The sequence below is a fragment of the Syngnathus scovelli genome, chromosome 2 (assembly GCF_024217435.2).
Source record: "Syngnathus scovelli strain Florida chromosome 2, RoL_Ssco_1.2, whole genome shotgun sequence".
NCBI classification, from domain to species: domain Eukaryota; kingdom Metazoa; phylum Chordata; class Actinopteri; order Syngnathiformes; family Syngnathidae; genus Syngnathus; species Syngnathus scovelli.
The window spans coordinates 21336949-21354418 of record NC_090848.1 but is presented as its reverse complement, the minus strand read 5'-3'; the positions used below and the strand labels follow the sequence as shown (position 1 = coordinate 21354418).

General features: G+C 42.1%; 2 protein-coding genes across 3 annotated transcripts in view; one reads left to right on the top strand and one right to left on the bottom strand.

Annotated features, from left to right (window-relative positions):
- Positions 1-10021, bottom strand: part of tp73 (tumor protein p73) — a 22826-nt gene extending 12805 nt beyond the window's left edge. The window contains exons 1-3 of one of the 2 annotated variants that reach the window (XM_049753516.2): positions 9848-10021; positions 6438-6524; positions 5652-5802 (exon numbers count right to left, since the gene is read on the bottom strand). In XM_049753516.2, the coding sequence (XP_049609473.1) occupies positions 5652-5802; positions 6438-6524; positions 9848-9879 (270 nt within the window). In that variant the 5' untranslated portion in view covers positions 9880-10021. Of the gene's footprint in view, positions 1-1862; positions 1884-5651; positions 5803-6437; positions 6525-9847 lie in introns of those variants that run through there. The other variant, XM_049753515.1, reaches the window with a different exon arrangement.
- On the top strand, positions 8694-17470 carry wrap73 (WD repeat containing, antisense to TP73). Its single transcript, XM_049753521.2, has 13 exons — positions 8694-8867; positions 9327-9406; positions 9479-9631; positions 9991-10107; positions 14194-14266; positions 14700-14803; positions 15002-15088; positions 15917-16051; positions 16157-16234; positions 16315-16417; positions 16553-16678; positions 16767-16961; positions 17059-17470. Exons 2-13 carry the CDS (start codon positions 9338-9340, stop codon positions 17169-17171), a joined length of 1353 nt encoding a protein of 450 aa, XP_049609478.1. The 5' UTR covers positions 8694-8867; positions 9327-9337; the 3' UTR covers positions 17172-17470.

Sequence of the window (17470 nt, the reverse complement as noted above, 5' to 3'; positions counted from 1 at the left end):
ACACATACTGCACACTCGCATACCGTATTTGCCGGTGTATTGGTCGACCTTTTTCGATCCAAAATCGACCGAAGAAAATCGACCTCGACTTATACACCGAGTCATAAAATTTAACTTCGTATTCATCGCTTCAAATGTGATGGTAAGCAAGGCCGTTTCTCATGCATCTCATTGTGCGTTGCACTTAGAAAATTTGAACCGGGCGGCGTGCGCGAGTGCGCGGCCCGCTGGAAGTCCAATGAGGCGCCGCGATCTCCTGCGCGGTGCTTATAAAGTGCCGATCCGCTCGGCTTGGAGCTATTTCCGGCCTCCCGTTGGTGCCGGGCGGCGTGCGCGAGCTCGCCGGCCGCGATCTCCTGCACGGTGCTTATAAAGTGCCGATCCGCTCGGCTTGGAGCTATTTCCGGCCTCCCGTTGGTGCCGGGCGGCGTGCGCGAGCTCGCCGGCCGCGATCTCCTGCGCGGTGCTTATAAAGTGCCGATCCGCTCGGCTTGGAGCTATTTCCGGCCTCCCGTTGGTGCCGGGCGGCGTGCGCGAGCTCGCCGGCCGCGATCTCCTCCGCGGTGCTTATAAAGTGCCGATCCGCTCGGCTTGGAGCTATTTCCGGCCTCCCGTTGGTGCCGGGCGGCGTGCGCGAGCTCGCCGGCCGCGATCTCCTCCGCGGTGCTTATAAAGTGCCGATCCGCTCGGCTTGGAGCTATTTCCGGCCTCCCGTTGGTGCCGGGCGGCGTGCGCGAGCTCGCCGGCCGCGATCTCCTCCGCGGTGCTTATAAAGTGCCGATCCGCTCGGCTTGGAGCTATTTCCGACCTCCCGTTGGTGCCGGGCGGCGTGCGCGAGCTCGCCGGCCGCGATCTCCTCCGCGGTGCTTATAAAGTGCCGATCCGCTCGGCTTGGAGCTATTTCCGGTCTCCCGTTGGTGCCGGGCGGCGTGCGCGAGCTCGCCGGCCGCGATCTCCTCCGCGGTGCTTATAAACAGCCGCATGCGCACGGCCTCCCGGAATTTGAACACATTTCGTCAATAAATTTCGCATATTGAATTTTGAAGTTTAATATAATGCAACAATTGAGCTCGACTTATACAAAGGATATATCATAAAATCGTAAATTTCCGTCGAATTTTAGGGGGTCGACTTATACACCGAGTCGACCTGTACACCGGCAAATACGGTATATCATTACACCAATGAATGAGCACACTTTGAAATTTAAAAGGCCTTCCATCTAATAATCTAATCAAATAAATTAATTTCATATGGGAAAAAATGTTAATTAAAACAATCAGTGACATATGCAATAAATGTTTTTTAATTCAATAAGAATTAAAGACGGATTATTCATTGAAAAAGTAATAGACATTGTAGACATTGTAAGTGGGGGAAATTGTTTAAGTTTAGTTGATAATATTAGGATAATTTGGTCAAAGTCCAAATCCAATATTCAAGCAAACACGAGATGCCTTTTACAAACTGAAAAAGAGTAATTTTTTTTCTTTGTTTGTTTTGAAGTAGACACAACAAAAACTGGAGACAGAGAAGCATATGGGGAATCTGTACAGTTCATTTTGTTCTCCTGCCGCATTTTATCAGATGTAAGCAAAGAGACAGGTCAATGCTCCAGACTTAACGCAAACTTTATGATGAGAGGGTGTATGCACACGTTGATATGTGGATCTATTGACTCAGGACACGAGGTGCAACATACAGTCACTAGTCACACAATTCAGGCAAAAACACTTAGGAGATCTAATGTCAAAACGTTTCCAAAAGAAAGAAAAATACATGATGACCAAAATTATAATATTTGTATGCAACATGGTGTGATAAAAGTATTTTCCCAAGTCTAACACCTGATTGTTTACTACCTTTCAAATCCACTGTGGTCCGAGGCAATGAGGTAAGCCAAGGAAGTGTATGTGAGAAGACACCAACATGCAGCCATCCGCACATTTCACACAAGCGTATGTGCACACAGGTGTGCTTGGTCTACACTCGATATGCAGCAAGTTGAAACAGGGCCACAACCTCTGACGTCATTGTGTGACCAAGTGCGTGTGCATGTTTGTGTGTGTGCACGCGCGCCTGTGTGTAACAATATGTAATGTCGCCTATGGGCAGTCGTTTTGCTTGCTGCCACTCACAGATGATCCTTAAAAGTCTAAAAACATTAAGAAATGGAGAAAGGCCATCCACAGCAACACTCACCTGTCAAGATGAATGAAGCACAATAGACTAAAAATGTCCTGTTCCAGTCGTCAAAGGCTTCTGTTCTGCATGTTTTAGATGTCTCCCTACTCCAAAATATTTGATTCAAATGATAGGGAATGTGTTGGAGGAAGGAGACATCTAAAACATGCAGAACAGCGGCTCTCAAGGACTGGGTTTGGACATACCTGCAACAGGCAGTAGATCGAAACATTCTCCCCTTGCTATTGTCTTGTCTTACTGCTATAGGGGACGTAGCATCCCCAACATATAGAATGACATAAAAAAAATGTGACATCAGTGCCATCGTATGGATGCAATCCAAGCCTTACTACAGTAATATAAAAGAAGAATGTAAGCAAGAGTTCAAATGAGGTATTGAGGACTTTTCTGCCCTCTGTTGGTAATATTAGGCAACAGCCGAAATTAAAGCAGATTATTATAGTATCATAAATATCAAGCATGGACATGGGAAAGAAGACCAGCATTTTTTTGCACGGCAGATTCACGTGTCCATTTTGCAAATGTATACACCGCTTATCGTCACAAGGTTTAGGGGAGAGCTGGACCCTGTCCCAGCTGACTTTGGGTGAGAGACATCGTATGTGCGGGCGGCTCGGTGGCGCACTGGGTAGCACGTCCGCCTCACAGTTAGGAGGGTGCGGGTTCGATTCCACCTCCGGCCCTCCCTGTGTGGAGTTTGCATGTTCTCCCCGAGCCCGCGTGGGTTTTCTCCGGGCACTCCGGTTTCCTCCCACATTCCAAAAACATGCTTGGTAGGCCGATTGAAGACTCCAAATTGTCCCTAGGTGTGAGTGTGAGTGCGATTGGTTATCTGTCTCTGTGTGCCCTGCGATTGGCTGGCAACCAGTTCAGGGTGTCCCCCGCCTACTGCCCGATGACGGCTGGGATAGGCTCCAGCACGCCCGCGACCCCCGTGGGGACTAAGCAGTTCAGAAAATGGATGGATGGATGGACATCGTATGTGCTGGAGTGGTTGCCAGCTAATCACGGGGCATATAGACTAGATATGGGCAAACTACGGCCCGCGGGCCACATCCGGCCCACGGGGTCGTTTAATCCGGCCCGCCAACCCTGAATAAATTGTATTATAAATTTTTTTTTTTGGGGGGGGGGGGGGTGTCATTTTCCCTGCAATTACTATGTTTCCCCAGTAGATGGTGAAGCGCCCGCCCGCGCATTTACTCCCGGACGCCGTGTCAGAAAGCACGGTGCACACTCACAAGTGCGTGCGCGTACTCAGTAGTACGGACGCGGCACACTCCGCGCTCTATTTCATCTATCAGTGCCGAATTTCGACTGTAGGCTGTGACGTCAGTATTCTCGTAATTCGCGCGCTGAGCTTTCAGATAGTTTTACGCTAATGCCACCCACAAACCTTCCCCTGGAATCCTTCCATTAAAATGAGTGGCCCGAAGAAAAGAAAGGTGGACACTGAGTGCCGAATGTTAAAAAAGAGTGGACAATTTGGCTCGACCTACGTGTGTGAGAAGACGTTCAGCCACATGAACGTCAACAAAGCCCGTCACAGATGTAGGTTAACGGACCGACACCTCGGCTCTATCCTAAGAATTACCCCAACAAATTTTACTCCAGACTATGATGCACTGGCAAAAAAGCGAAACCAACAATACTATTGATTTCTTTATTACTTGATTTAGATGTATTCTTTCACTGATTCTTCAAGATAATGTATTTGGTCAGAATGTTTGCCGTTGGATGTCATTTCGCCTCATTAGATAAACATATTTCTTAAATCTGACCTGCAGGCGCTGAAGTGATGGAAAATGTTATTCATCATAACAGTGTCGTATTTAATAAGAATCGCTAAAGTGATGGAAAATGTTATTCATCATAACAGTGTCGTATTTAATAAGAATCACTGATAGTAGTTTTTTGGTGAATTTTTTTTGGATGCTGTTAATAAATGCATTTGTTTTCAAAAAGTTTTTTTTAATATCCATGCTTTAGTATCTACTAAAAGTAAAAACCTTTTATACAATGACCTTTACATGTCATTTATATCACTTCACACAAACACTACATCCATCTGCTCCTGGTTCGGCCCCCGGTCAAAATTTAGAACCCAATTCGGCCCGCAAGTCAAAAAGTTTGCCCACCCCTGATATAGACAATCAACAATTCACACTCACATTCACGCTGATGGAAAACTGTAGATTTTCCCTCAATATAACAAGCATGTTTTTGGAATGTGGTAGACAATAGATTATACACAGAGAAACTCCAAGCAAGCACAAAAAACATGCTACCTTCCCACAGGAAAACTGAAGTCCTTATTTGAACCACCTCACCAGAACTGTGAAGCCGATGTGGTCACCATTTCCCTACCATTCCGCCCCATTGTGTTGTTATCTACAGTATATATATTAAAATAAAACTGGCCAATCCAGAAAAACCATGCTTGTGTACAAAAATACACAAGTGTTAGAAGTTAGAAATATCTTCTCTTGTACATATACACAAAAGAATTATGTCCACTACAAATTTAATGGCAACAAAAATGTATTCCCACTCACCTGCACACACAGCATTTTGGCAATCCGGAAGAATTAAAAAGCATCCCCATAAAAAATTACATAGTGCCAGAATCAGGTAAATGTCAATTTAATAGGAGCAGACATTCTGCAAGAACCATTTATGGCCAAGACCTTGATGGAGGATGCATAACATTGCTTGCTATCTCTCACCTGAATGGGCCCCCACAACAAGCCTTGCAACAACAAACACTAGCCCCTCCCACTTTTTAATCTGTCATGAGTATTCATTAACTGGCTAGGCAGGCCCAGACTTGCCTACTAAAAGACTCAATCAAACCAATACATGTGAACTTACATATCGAAAGCAAGATACCATGTGTTAACGTCAATATCAATCAATAATATTTGTTTTGCACTGAAATTGTCAATTGAGGTGCATCCATCAATGTCATGGCCTCTGTTAAACTTCAAATTCTGACTCACTAGGTCAATGTTTGTGACACTGGATTTAACACATCAGTCTACAGATGGCTCTGCAGTGATTCAGCAAGGGTAACCCTGGCTCAGCTTTAATTAGCCCAGCCCAGCCCAACACGCACGCACGCACGCACGCACGCACGCACGCACGCACGCACGCACGCACGCACGCACGCACGCACGCACGCACGCACGCACGCACGCACGCACGCACGCACGCACACACTCCTCAGTGTCTCAGAAATCTCAGTGGGGACACAAAGAAGAGGGAAAAGGTAGCACTAGAGAGGGAAATCATCTTTGGAGGGAACACCGGAGGGAAAAGTGAAAGAGTCCATAAAAAGCTGGTGTGGTGTGGTGTGGCAGCGATGGTGGGTGTGGACTGAGGGATGTGTGGTCACAATAAAAAAAAAAAAAAAAAAACCTGACTGCAATCCTGCAACTGGTTCCTACCATGACATTGTCATTCATCTCCCTCATGTGGTAGACATCCATGGAAACCTCAGCAGTACTGCTACGGTTCCCTGAAGTACTCGTAGAAGGTACGGGACGCTCATCTCCTTGGCTGCCTGGTGGGAGCTCATAATAGGTACTGTCAGGCTCCCTGTAGGCACAATAGACTAAAAATTAAATTGCACTGATGTATGTATGAGAAGAATAATTGTCAAAGAGAAATTGATTACCGATCGCCGATTTAGTAAAATATATAAACCTTGAAATATATGAGGGACCAATAGATGGTGGATAATCACTTGACCATAAACATTAAGAAATAATTGCTGAACACAGCACTGTAATGCAGATTAGTTCAATGCTACTGGTAGAAATCCATTGTATTGCAACACAGAAAAAAATAAAATTATGAAGTAAATTGTGCATGTAGAAAATATTAAAATAATATCTTGCCAAAAACCTCCATCAAAACTTAGTCTTTGTATTTTAATAAAGACAGTCTTTTTGGTTTTCATCACAAAATGCGGTTAAACGTGAATAGGGTCAATTCGGTCAAGCTTGTTCCTCCAATTTTTGCTATTGCAGAGTTTGTAGTGAACGCATATTGGCCACATATTTAAAATATTCTCAAAAACATTACCGTCCATGATGGGGTGCTGAGCTCAAACTTATCTCAATATTTGGTGCAACAGTGGTTATGAAATCTCATTTTACAACATTGCGTGAATTTAGGTTTATTGTACAAAATAAAATAGAAATGGTAGAGCTGTTTGGGCTAATACTCACAGAGAGCTCCACAAGTGGTCAAAGGTGCCTCCTTCTTCATTCCCTGAGGTCTGGGACATTTTGGAGGTTGGGTATTCTGGTGAATTTCTGTGAAACACACAAATGAATATTTGTACATATTGTACATATTAGGACTTCCTATTACATTGCACGCATGCATGCACATACACACACACCTACGCACGCACACACGCACACACACGCACACGCGCGCACACGCACACACACACACACACGCACACACACACACACGCACACACACACACACACGCACACAAACACGATGGATCCAAAGTAGGGTGTCAGGGGGCCTGGGCATGCCCGGACCAGCCAACTCATCAGTGAGAGGAGGCTCAGCATCACAACCTCCTCCAAAATGATTCACACCCTTACAAGGTGCTCTGACATCAGTTACTAAAGCAACCAATTGTTTTTAACTATATAGGATTATATATTTCATGTATGTATGCATGTATGTATGTATGTATGAATGTATGTATATGTATGTATGTATGTACGTTTTATTATTATTATTATTATTATGTATGTTTTATTATTATTATTATTATTATTATTATTATCATTATCATGTACGTTTTATTATTATTATGTCAGCAAGAAACATCTATCTATTCAGCATCAGTGTTAACATTGTTCAAGCGTTCAAAACTTTGATTAGAGATAAGCGAGCGATGTGTCCTATTTTATGCACAACAATAATCGACATTTTTAAAACAACAAAAAATAATTTCAATCAATCGGATGAAAGAACTAACAGTTGCAGATAGCGTCTCTCGGCCTTGGGTCACATAAGAAGTACTGAGAAAGTGCGTGTTTTTTTTTTTTTTTAAATTAATTCGGAAATTTTTATTTTGCATGTCTAAAAGTCTGGACTAAAATATTAGTAATAATAGTAATAACAATTTATACAAATAGTCTGGAGTTCATTTATTTCCCTGCACGCTAACTTCTGTTACCAACAAATTGCGCAACTTTGCAGCATAATGGCAGATATAGGCGATGTCAAATTGTCTCAACTCCCGGGTTACAGCCCCCATGGCAACTTACACGTACCTAATACACAACCACTCACTGCTTCCCATGAGTCAGTATGGGGGAAAAGTATACACTCCCGAATGAAAAGAAATTAATTATAGGCTACATCTGTATTCAATTCTCTGTATCCCCTTGTGAACGATTTTATTTAAATTGACAAAGGTGGTTTTTCGAATCATTAATATACACTTTGGCAAAATTACGAAACGACGGCACAATAAAATCTGGTCAGGGATTATTAACCTCATGCATTTGAAGAATCCTGTCAGGTAAAATGATAATAAACCTTTTATATTGGCGATTTTTATGGTACTGACAAATGTCGAAAGAAGCAAAAAGTATCTTGTTGATTATAACAAAACACCCAAAAATAGGTCAACAAATTCTTTAGCTGAGACTTTTGTATCGATACAATTATTTTTTTAGAGCACCTCTGACATTTGCTGTGAACTGGGAAAAAAAAAACGATTAAAGGAGAGTTTGGCATTATGATAATATTACAGCCAAACAAAAATAAATAAAATGGCCTACCTGATGCGTATTATTATCCCAATCCAATGCGAACTGTCTTTTGTGCAGAGTCTGTTTATTGTTGAACATAACCAGAGACTCAGCCTCCATATAAAGCACAATAACGAAAACAACGAGGAAAAACAAACGACCAAACTCTAACTTTGATAAGAATAGCCTACAGCAGGGGATTGACTTTTCGGAGAAAGAAAACGAAAAGAATGATAAGGACAGGGAAGCTGATTTGCATGGTGCTCTGGGAATTGTGAGCTTTTCTAAAGGACTTCGGCAGAGGTAAAGGAAGAAGGGAGGCGGTAGGCAGCGCGTTTTGGGCGCTCACAAGCGGGAAACCTTCCCCATCTTCGCAGGTGGATCCCTGTTGGCTCTTTTTCATGATAGGCTGACCAGTTTTATATGAAAAAAAGTTTCACGGTAAGGAAAACGAGAACATTTATTGATGCAATTAGGCGATGTAAAAGCAATTAAAATAGACCAAATAATTGTTTTACATAGGTATCTTGCATACCTAAAAGCAGCACTCAAACAAACCTAAAAGAAGACTTGCAGTTTACATGGGTAGATGCGTTAGCGCATTCATAACAGGTAGGCCTAATATCTTTAAGCAGAAAAGAAAAAGAAGAACCAGAAACTACATTTCCCATAATGCACAAATAAACACAGCGATGCGCTGATTGGTCAGCACTTCTGCGTCTTCACTTACGCATACAAACAAACCAGCTCTTGTGATTATTTCAGTGTGCTAACGATTATCAGACGAAGCTAACGTTTATAAACTGCAAAATAAGCCGGACTGTCTCCTGTACAAGCTATTATGTTCCGACCTTGGTTTTGAAAATAACACAGGTTAGCAAACTACATTCGGTGACGCGTGTTTAGCTAGCGTGGAAGTTGTCTGACCGTTAGCGTCATGTTGATTTGTTTACCGTTAATCTGCGAATGTCTTCTCAAATACCGTGGGCAAATAAACAAAAGATCAAATTAAGTTATGGTTTAAATTAGTTTCGTTTCTCACATTGATAACTTATTTTTTGGGGGCGAGTCAGTTAGAAACCTGTAGCTTTTTGCTGATTATATAGTTTTTAAACTGAGGTAATGTGGTTGACCTCTTTCAACAATAGACCCATACGCGGATTGTTTTGCTGTTATGGTTCTCATGTTTAGTGTATAGTTTCAAAGCCGTATCTAGTTCTTAGTTTTTGGGCGTATGTCCCCATCTCGTGTAGAATTTTGGAATTACCCCCGGCAGGCGAGAATGCTTGGATCAAACTGATGTTGGTGTAATAACTAGAATTTCTTTTCTAGAAATCCTCAACATGAATTTCTCAGAAGTCTTCAAGCAATCCAACCAACTTTGTAAAGTTTCTCCAGATGGGAAATACTTAGTAAGTTTTAATGTGTTACATTCACCATCAGTTCTCTTAATTCTCTTGTTTTTTTTTAAATGAATTTTACAGGCTACCTGCGTGCAGTACAGATTGGTGGTACGGGACGTGATTACACTACAGATCCTGAACCTCTACACCTGCCTGGACCAGATATCTCACATGGAATGGTCATCTGACTCTCAGTTCATCTTGTGTGCTATGTACAAGAGAGGACTGGTGCAGGTAGGCTGTGAGAAGATGCCGGTGAATCTCCCAACAGTTACTGATGCCAGTATTCGAACTCTATTTCGACAGGAAAGTGAATGTCTCATTTCTGTTGCTGGTGTGTTTATTTTGCTTCTATCAGCTGTAAAGTATTTCCAAGACAGTTTTGGTCCTGATTTCTAACAATGAAATGAAATTATGCATTTTGTTTTAATTGCATGGCTTGTATCTTACCTCTGAAGGGGGATCCATTGCCAGTCTTTCATGTTTTCAAGTAGTTTGTAGAACTGAAGTTAAGGAAGATTCACTCTGTGTGTGAAGGGTCTCATTACTAGTGATTGTTATCCTGCTGTCCCGCTCACCGTCTTTCTCTTCAGGTGTGGTCGTTGGAACAGCCCGACTGGCACTGTAAAATTGACGAGGGCTCGATCGGACTGGTCGCTTCTCGCTGGAGTCCAGATGGACGTCACATTCTCAACACCACCGAATTCCATGTAAGTGCCAAGTTGGTGCGTGCCAGCGGGCATGCATTCTTGCGCATGCAGTGTTATGCATATGCTTGTCTGATTTCCACTGTTGCTGGCCTACTAGGAAGGGGGGTGGGCTCAAAAATAGCCAGACACCAGAGCCTTAACACCCCCCCTCACCTGCTGCATGTATTCAGCTTGATTTCAGAGCACAGCTACTGTTAGCATCCTGTCACATTGCTCTTATTGCCTCTGGAAAAAAATTTTTTGCATCATGTAGGTCTGGTGTAATCCGAATGTTGTCTTATGGTTGCCTCTAGGTTGGTATCATCAGGGAGGAAGAAATTAGAATGACCAAAAATTGCTTGCATGGGTTGGTCTATTAGTGAGCTTTAGTGCCTTAAGATTTTTTAGCAAAGGCATTTAAGAGTATTTAGTATGAGAAAGAGTGATTAGAAAATAAACTCAGGGCCTTTGTAAATGTTGGTGTTTTTCATGAAGAAATACAAGCTTCCCAGTTTCCACATGAATTTGTTTTATGCTGTGGTATTGATACAGGGACTCGCAAAGTTGTTTTACACCAAGTGCTATCTAAAAAAAATACTTGGCTTTCCCAGTACCACCAGATTGACCTACTTTAAAATACTGAAGTGTAGTAAGGCTAAACTTTGATAAAAAATAAAAACATTAATTATAAGATGCTACAACATTAGGCAGCTTGAATATTAGCACTATGCCCAACTTAAAAATGTATTCATTTATTTTTCTAGCACAAACATTGAATAAAAATGATAAAAACGAACTTCTTAAAGTTTACAGTCAACTGTTTAAAAACTTTACTGTTCTTTTAGATTAGATTCAAATGTTTTGAACTTTAAAGTTATACAACTGAACTGGAGACCGGGGCTTGATGTCTTACTTTTTTACACTTTTTCACATTTCTTGGAAACAATGATGTACAAACCAAATAAATAATGTAAATATAATATAAAAAGACGAAATTACTTCTGTTCTTTTTTACATGAGAGTGAGCACTGTAGTCAGCCGAATACAACATTCCTCACTAGTATGACGAATGGCAATTCTGGCATAGGTAAGCCAGCCGATTTGCCAGGGGGTCATTTATCATTGACTCATTCTTTGCAACCCCAAAATGACTCAGATATGTTGCCCCAAATTACCATGCTTTCAAATCCTCACTCTGATATATAGGACAAGCTACCTGAATCTCTTCTCGAACAAGTTCATATCTATCACTGCTAGGATTTTTTCATTTTATCCGAAAGATGTTTGTACGTATGTTAACATTTTTTACTTGTTGTTTGTGCAAAGTGGTCGATTACTGCTCATCTAAGCTCCCATTGTGCTATCTTCCCCTGAGACAGGAGATGACCCCTGATCACATAAAGGAACATATGTGCCTTCCTGGTTTTAGTTTCGGTCTCCAGTGGAGAAGATAATTACAACGTGACAACTAACCCATGTGAAAATAAGCCACAATCTACCCTACTTGGCTAGTGTGTCTTCCAAGTACCACTAGAGTGAGCCCGCAGACCATCAGTGGTACGTGTACCACACTTTAGGAATTACTGTCAAACTGCCAAGGTCTATTGAATAATTCCAGAAACAGTTAATTTGCCTTGAAAATATTATCGGGTCAAGCTCCAACTAAGTTTGCTAACCAACAACGAAGGTGTCAAAAATGATTTTCATTCCAACCTGCAACTCCTGACGGCTGTTTGGTATTTCACTCCATAGTCGCACATGATGTGCGAGTGATGAGAGCTTACATACGTATACTGGAGCTGTGACCCTCGCCCTTCGTGGCATACGAAGTTGAGCCTGACTCCGGGAATCACTTGACAGGTGTCATGGGCCCAATACACAACTGTGACTGGAGGGCCAACGAATGCAGGCGGTCCATGTGTCTGTGGCACGCAGGTCTGCTTTGTGTCTGTCTGGATCTTCCAGCTGTAAAATAAAAAGATGGACATTACAAAAAAACCCCGCTGTAGCCATCAGCAATAATATTCAAGATTCAAGATTCAAGAGTTTTTTATTCGCCATGTTTGAGCGTGCCAAACAAGGAATTTGACTTCGGTAAATCACAGCCTCTGTTCAACATTTAGGTGACTAACAACAACACTCAGGACATGTGAAGAACGAAAGATATTCTCAAACACCCCCTGATCTTAAACTCCCAAGAGGGCAAGGAAAAACTCAAAACTCCAGCTAGGGGAAATGAGAAACCTTGAGAAGAGACCACAGATGGGAGGGTCCCTCTTCTAGGATGACCAGGCTGCAATGGATGCAGAGAGGACACATAGTACAAACAGTGTAGACAAAAAAGGTGTGGCAAGCGGGATGTTATTGCACAGTAATGACTCTGAGACTCTAAGAGTGAATATACGTGGAAACTCATCTCATGCCACATTACATTTAGTAAGATTTTGCTTTGTAAGCATTGCATACAGTGTAGATAGGAATGTTCCTCTGAAAATTCTATACTAAGGTCTGATGGATACCGTACTTTCCCAAATAGAAAGACAGTATTCCATCACAATATTTCTCACCATCTGCACCGATGTTTGTTTACTCAAGTCCCTCAATAAGAAACAGACTTGATTGATTATTTACAGAGCATCATTTTGTCGCTCAAGTTGGCAATGAATTTAACGGAGCCAAAGTCGCACTTACTATACTGTCTTGACAACGGGCAGACTGAACTTACCTTCACCCCTGAACAAAGTTTCATTAAGGCTGTGCCAGATTGGTGTTTGTGTCAGGCTTGAGTTTCAGCGCCACTCATAAACAGCCTGCTATAATAACTTGTTTAGGGACAGCTGCTTGTGGTGTGAATCGTGCCTCTGTATACATTTGTCTGTCTGACTATGTGACGGTAAAGCTGCTTAGCCATGCGTGTGTTTTAGTCAAGTGTCGTTTCATTATTGCACGTATATCGGCAATTCTTATGGTAAAATATGACTGACTAAAAGACTGAACTGGGACTTTCAGCATTACTGCATTTTTTAAAAATATGCTATCCTGAAATGCCTTATGGTTTAATTTGAATCCCATCAAAAATAAAGCTTTTAGATTGGCGTGGTCAGATCAGCGTTCTTAGTACGGCCGGAGCCACGCAAGCATCTAACCTGTCACCAATGCCGCTGGGCTAAAGTGCTGACATGAGCACGATGACAAGAGCTCACGCATACCTTGTGTATGTTGGCTGGAAGAGGCTCCAGTTCCTTGATAGAATCATGAAGCTGTAACAAGAGAAATGGGCTATATCGGTTTGAGACTGCTTTCTATGTGGAATGCTTACGCTCTAATCCTCTGCTGACAGATGAGAATATATTGCAGCAAATACACTTGCCTGTTCTCAATCACTTGCCCAGGCGCAAATCGCTTACATGCTTAATTTCATGTCGCTGCTATTAAGTTTGCTTTAGTTTGCAGTCATCTTAAATTATTCTTTCTGCACATGAGTTATCGCACTGTAGCTGTATTGGGATGTTGTCATACATCCTAATTGTTGACAGTTACATATAATTCTTTTCGATTTGAGGTAATTGCTTTTACATATACATCTCTTATGTTGTATGTGGAGGAGTCAAATGTGTTTTTGTTTTGAGCAATATTGGTATTGGGTGTCATGATGGGATGTTAAGGATGTGTGCGCTGGGTTGTTATTGGAAGAACTGCACAGCTAGATGTCTTCAACAAACAGGGTGGACATTTTAGGCCGCATCGGTGACAGACGCTGGCTCAGTTCAAATGTCCATTTAAACACTGTGATGAAAGCTGCAAACATTCCCAAATGCTAAATGAATGACTGGTTTTTATGTACGGACTGTCCAAGTACCAAGCTTACATGTTCTTTACCATGTACATTTTCTAAGGTTTGGCTCAGAAGTTTTTGTTGATGATGTTTTTGTGCTCTTATTTCATGTTCATATTTCTGTAAGTGATAAACACATTTATGAGGCACACTTGAATTTTTAAAGTTCATCATAGGTCTGGAAATGATGTCAAATGACCTTTTGTATATGTAGAAATGACTTTTACTAGATGTGATGAGCCACCCTTGTTACTTTTCTTCTGCCTTGACAGCTGAGAATCACCGTGTGGTCTCTGTGCACCAAAGCAGTGTCGTACATCAAGAATCCCAAAGCTTGTCATAAGGGTGAGTATGGCAATCTTTTTTGTTGTAATGAGTGTTATTACCACAAGCACCTGAGGACGGGATCAGCAGCATGCTCACAAATCACATGCTGTTCTTTACCTTGCAGCAACTCGCGGGCTATGTATAAAAAGTCTACCTCTCTCTGCAGACAGCTGTGCCCCTCTCAGTAAATGGGACATGCTTTTCATAACAGGCCTGTCAACAGCCTGGGTAAAAATTATGGCCCGTTACCATCTCTGTTCGTGCCCTTGCATGACCTAAGCATCCCCTCAGCTGCCATAAATAATAAGTCCCGGATACTTCACTCTTAAGTGTCCTAACACCCGATAGGAAGTCACTGTTTAATTTTTCACAAAATCAAATCACATTTATTCGGATTAGCATTTTGTTTCACTCTGAGTGATTGTTTTGCGCCGTTCATTTTTACCCGCAGGTATTGATTTCAGCAGAGATGGCTGTTACATGGCCTTGGCGGAACGTCGTGACTGCAAAGATTATGTTTGTGTGTTTGTGTGTGATGATTGGCACTTGCTCAGGGTAAGTAGAAAACGTAACTTCGGCTTTTCCTACATTTAAAAATTTTATCCTAACGGTACCGTAACTTGATAGCCTTGAGTCAAATAGGATTTACATTCTAGTTTGGTTAGTATTGGAAGTTAGCACCTTTCTCGTTTTTTTTTTTTTTTTGCCACCTTGGTTGGTTCAAGTGTAAATATTGTTATGATTCTTTTACAGCATTTTGAGACTGAGACGCAGGACCTTGTGGGGTTAGAGTGGTCTCCCAATGGCTGCGTTCTGGCTGTTTGGGACAGTTGTCTGGAGGTAAGGTCCTCAGGGTCGGTGCGTGCTTGCTCTATTGCCAGGCTCATGCTAATAATGTGACAGTCTCGGGGAATAATTTTTAAAATGGAGCAAAGGATTTAGGATTTTTCCCATAGCCTGAAATTTTAATTTGATATTAGTGACACGTGCTTTCATATAAAACGTGAACGCCACTATTTATGGGAGAAAGGGACCAAGCCCTGCCTGAAAAGCAAAAGTCCGCGAGTAATGGACTATGCACGCAACACTCCCGCGTTGGGTGTAAGGTGGCGTGTTAACTTCCGATCAGCATGTAAAAGCATAGTGACAAGATGTTAAAACTCAAAACTGAATTGACGCTAAACATAACGGGATATTGCAGTATTGGTTATCGCCTGGTTTTTGAAAAGTACAAACTTGTGATGCCATTTCAATCTTAAACACTACCAGCGTGAACTAATAAAAACTATTACAGAACCCTGAATTATTTCTTAGCCCAATGGCATCTCAGTAGGCTAACTTGTAATGTATTGACAGCTGCAATTGTCATTCTTGCTGACTTTTCCATCCAAAATGCTTAATGCATTATCGTGCATAACGTCCAGTGATGCCTGCTTAAAGGTTTGTAATTGCCTATAGATGACACTAGATGGTGGCAAAGCACTTTTCTTACAAATATATGGGCATTCTCTGTACCACCTTGTTTTTACACTGTACTGTATGTCTTTATTTCCCCACTTTGTTTTTGTAAATGGTCTAATTCTCAGAAGGGAAGGATTTGTAAATGTCAAACTCACCTTTCCAATCCTGTTGTGAGCACAACGCCTCATGAGCATGTTCTCTTGGCAGTACAAAGTGTTGCTGTATTCTCTGGATGGCCGCTTGCTGTTCACCTACAGCGCCTACGAGTGGTCGTTGGGTGTCAAGAGTGTGGCCTGGAGCCCCAGCAGTCAGTTCCTGGCCATTGGCAGCTATGACGAAAAAGTATGAACACACATTTAGAAAGTCACACCTTGTATAGAAGTGTCTTCATGTTTATTTCTACCAAATGTCCAAATAGTATTGATAGTGACTGTAAACACATTGCAGGTACGCATTCTTAACCACATCACATGGAAGAAGATTGCACAGTTTGAACACCCAGCAGTCATCACCACCACTAAAGTTGCAAGTATTTTCTGTCATTGCTGTTATAGCATTAGGCCAAAGAGCTCAATTATAACCAAAGCTACTTGTTCTGTTGCCAGGTTGTGTATAAGGAGATGGAGAAAAGGTCAGCCGCTGGCAATGAAGAACTCTCTCTACACAACCTAACAATGGACTCGACCCTCTTTGGCAACCAAAGCAAATGTATGTCAGTATTTGCCTGTTATAGAACAACAACCAATTAAATATGTTGTATTTTACTCATTTGGCTACAGCAACTCTGTGGTCAGGTGAAACCCATTCTTCTGTAATCATCAACTTTCTTTATGTCCCCTCCAGATGAGATTCTCCCATCTCCAGTTCAAATGCCTGTGGTCAGACCAGACCCAGACAGACCAAACCCCAAGATTGGTGTCTCTACTTTGGCCTTCAGCTCAGACAGTCGCTACTTAGCCACCAAAAATGGTCAGGCATCACGTTCCCCTTATGTATTTGATTACCAGGGCTAAGCATTCTGCAACCCAGCTTTCAACATGTGCACTCTTGACCGCAGATAACATAGCCAGTGTTATCTGGGTGTGGAACATGGAGAAGATGAGCCTTGAGGCTGTGCTTGAGCAGATGTCAGCTGTGCGTTGCTTCCAGTGGGACCCAAGATGCCCGCGGCTGGCGATATGCACCGGCAACACAAACATTTATCTGTGGACCCCAACAGGATGCGTTTCTGTTCAAGTTCCCAGTGACGACGGTAAAATGATTGGTGATTATAAAGTACAAAGAATCCCAGTGTCACTGTCAAGTAAATACATTTCCTCGAACTTACTTTGGTGTCTGTGTCCTGCCAGGTGGTTTCCAGGTCCACTCGTTGATGTGGCACTGCCATGGGGATCCTCTCATCCTGCTTGGGAAGGACCAGCTGTGTTTGTGCTACATCAACACTGGCAATGAGGACAAGTGATGCAAGCAGGCACCGAACTGAAATTCAGTTCCAGCATGTGTTAACATGAAATCTAGTCCAATGAACTGATGGGGAAGAACTCAGCACTCTGCTCCACAAGTGCAATTTTTGTTATACTGAATGTTTTGGAAAACTTGACATTCCTCATTTGGATAAATAAAAACAAAACACTGTTTTATATACATGTAAATATATTATAGTTCTGAACACTGTGAGGGTAGATGGCTCAGACAAAGCTTTCACTTTCTGAACATTTGTACTTTGTCATGACATTATTTTGAATAAAAATTGACAGATAA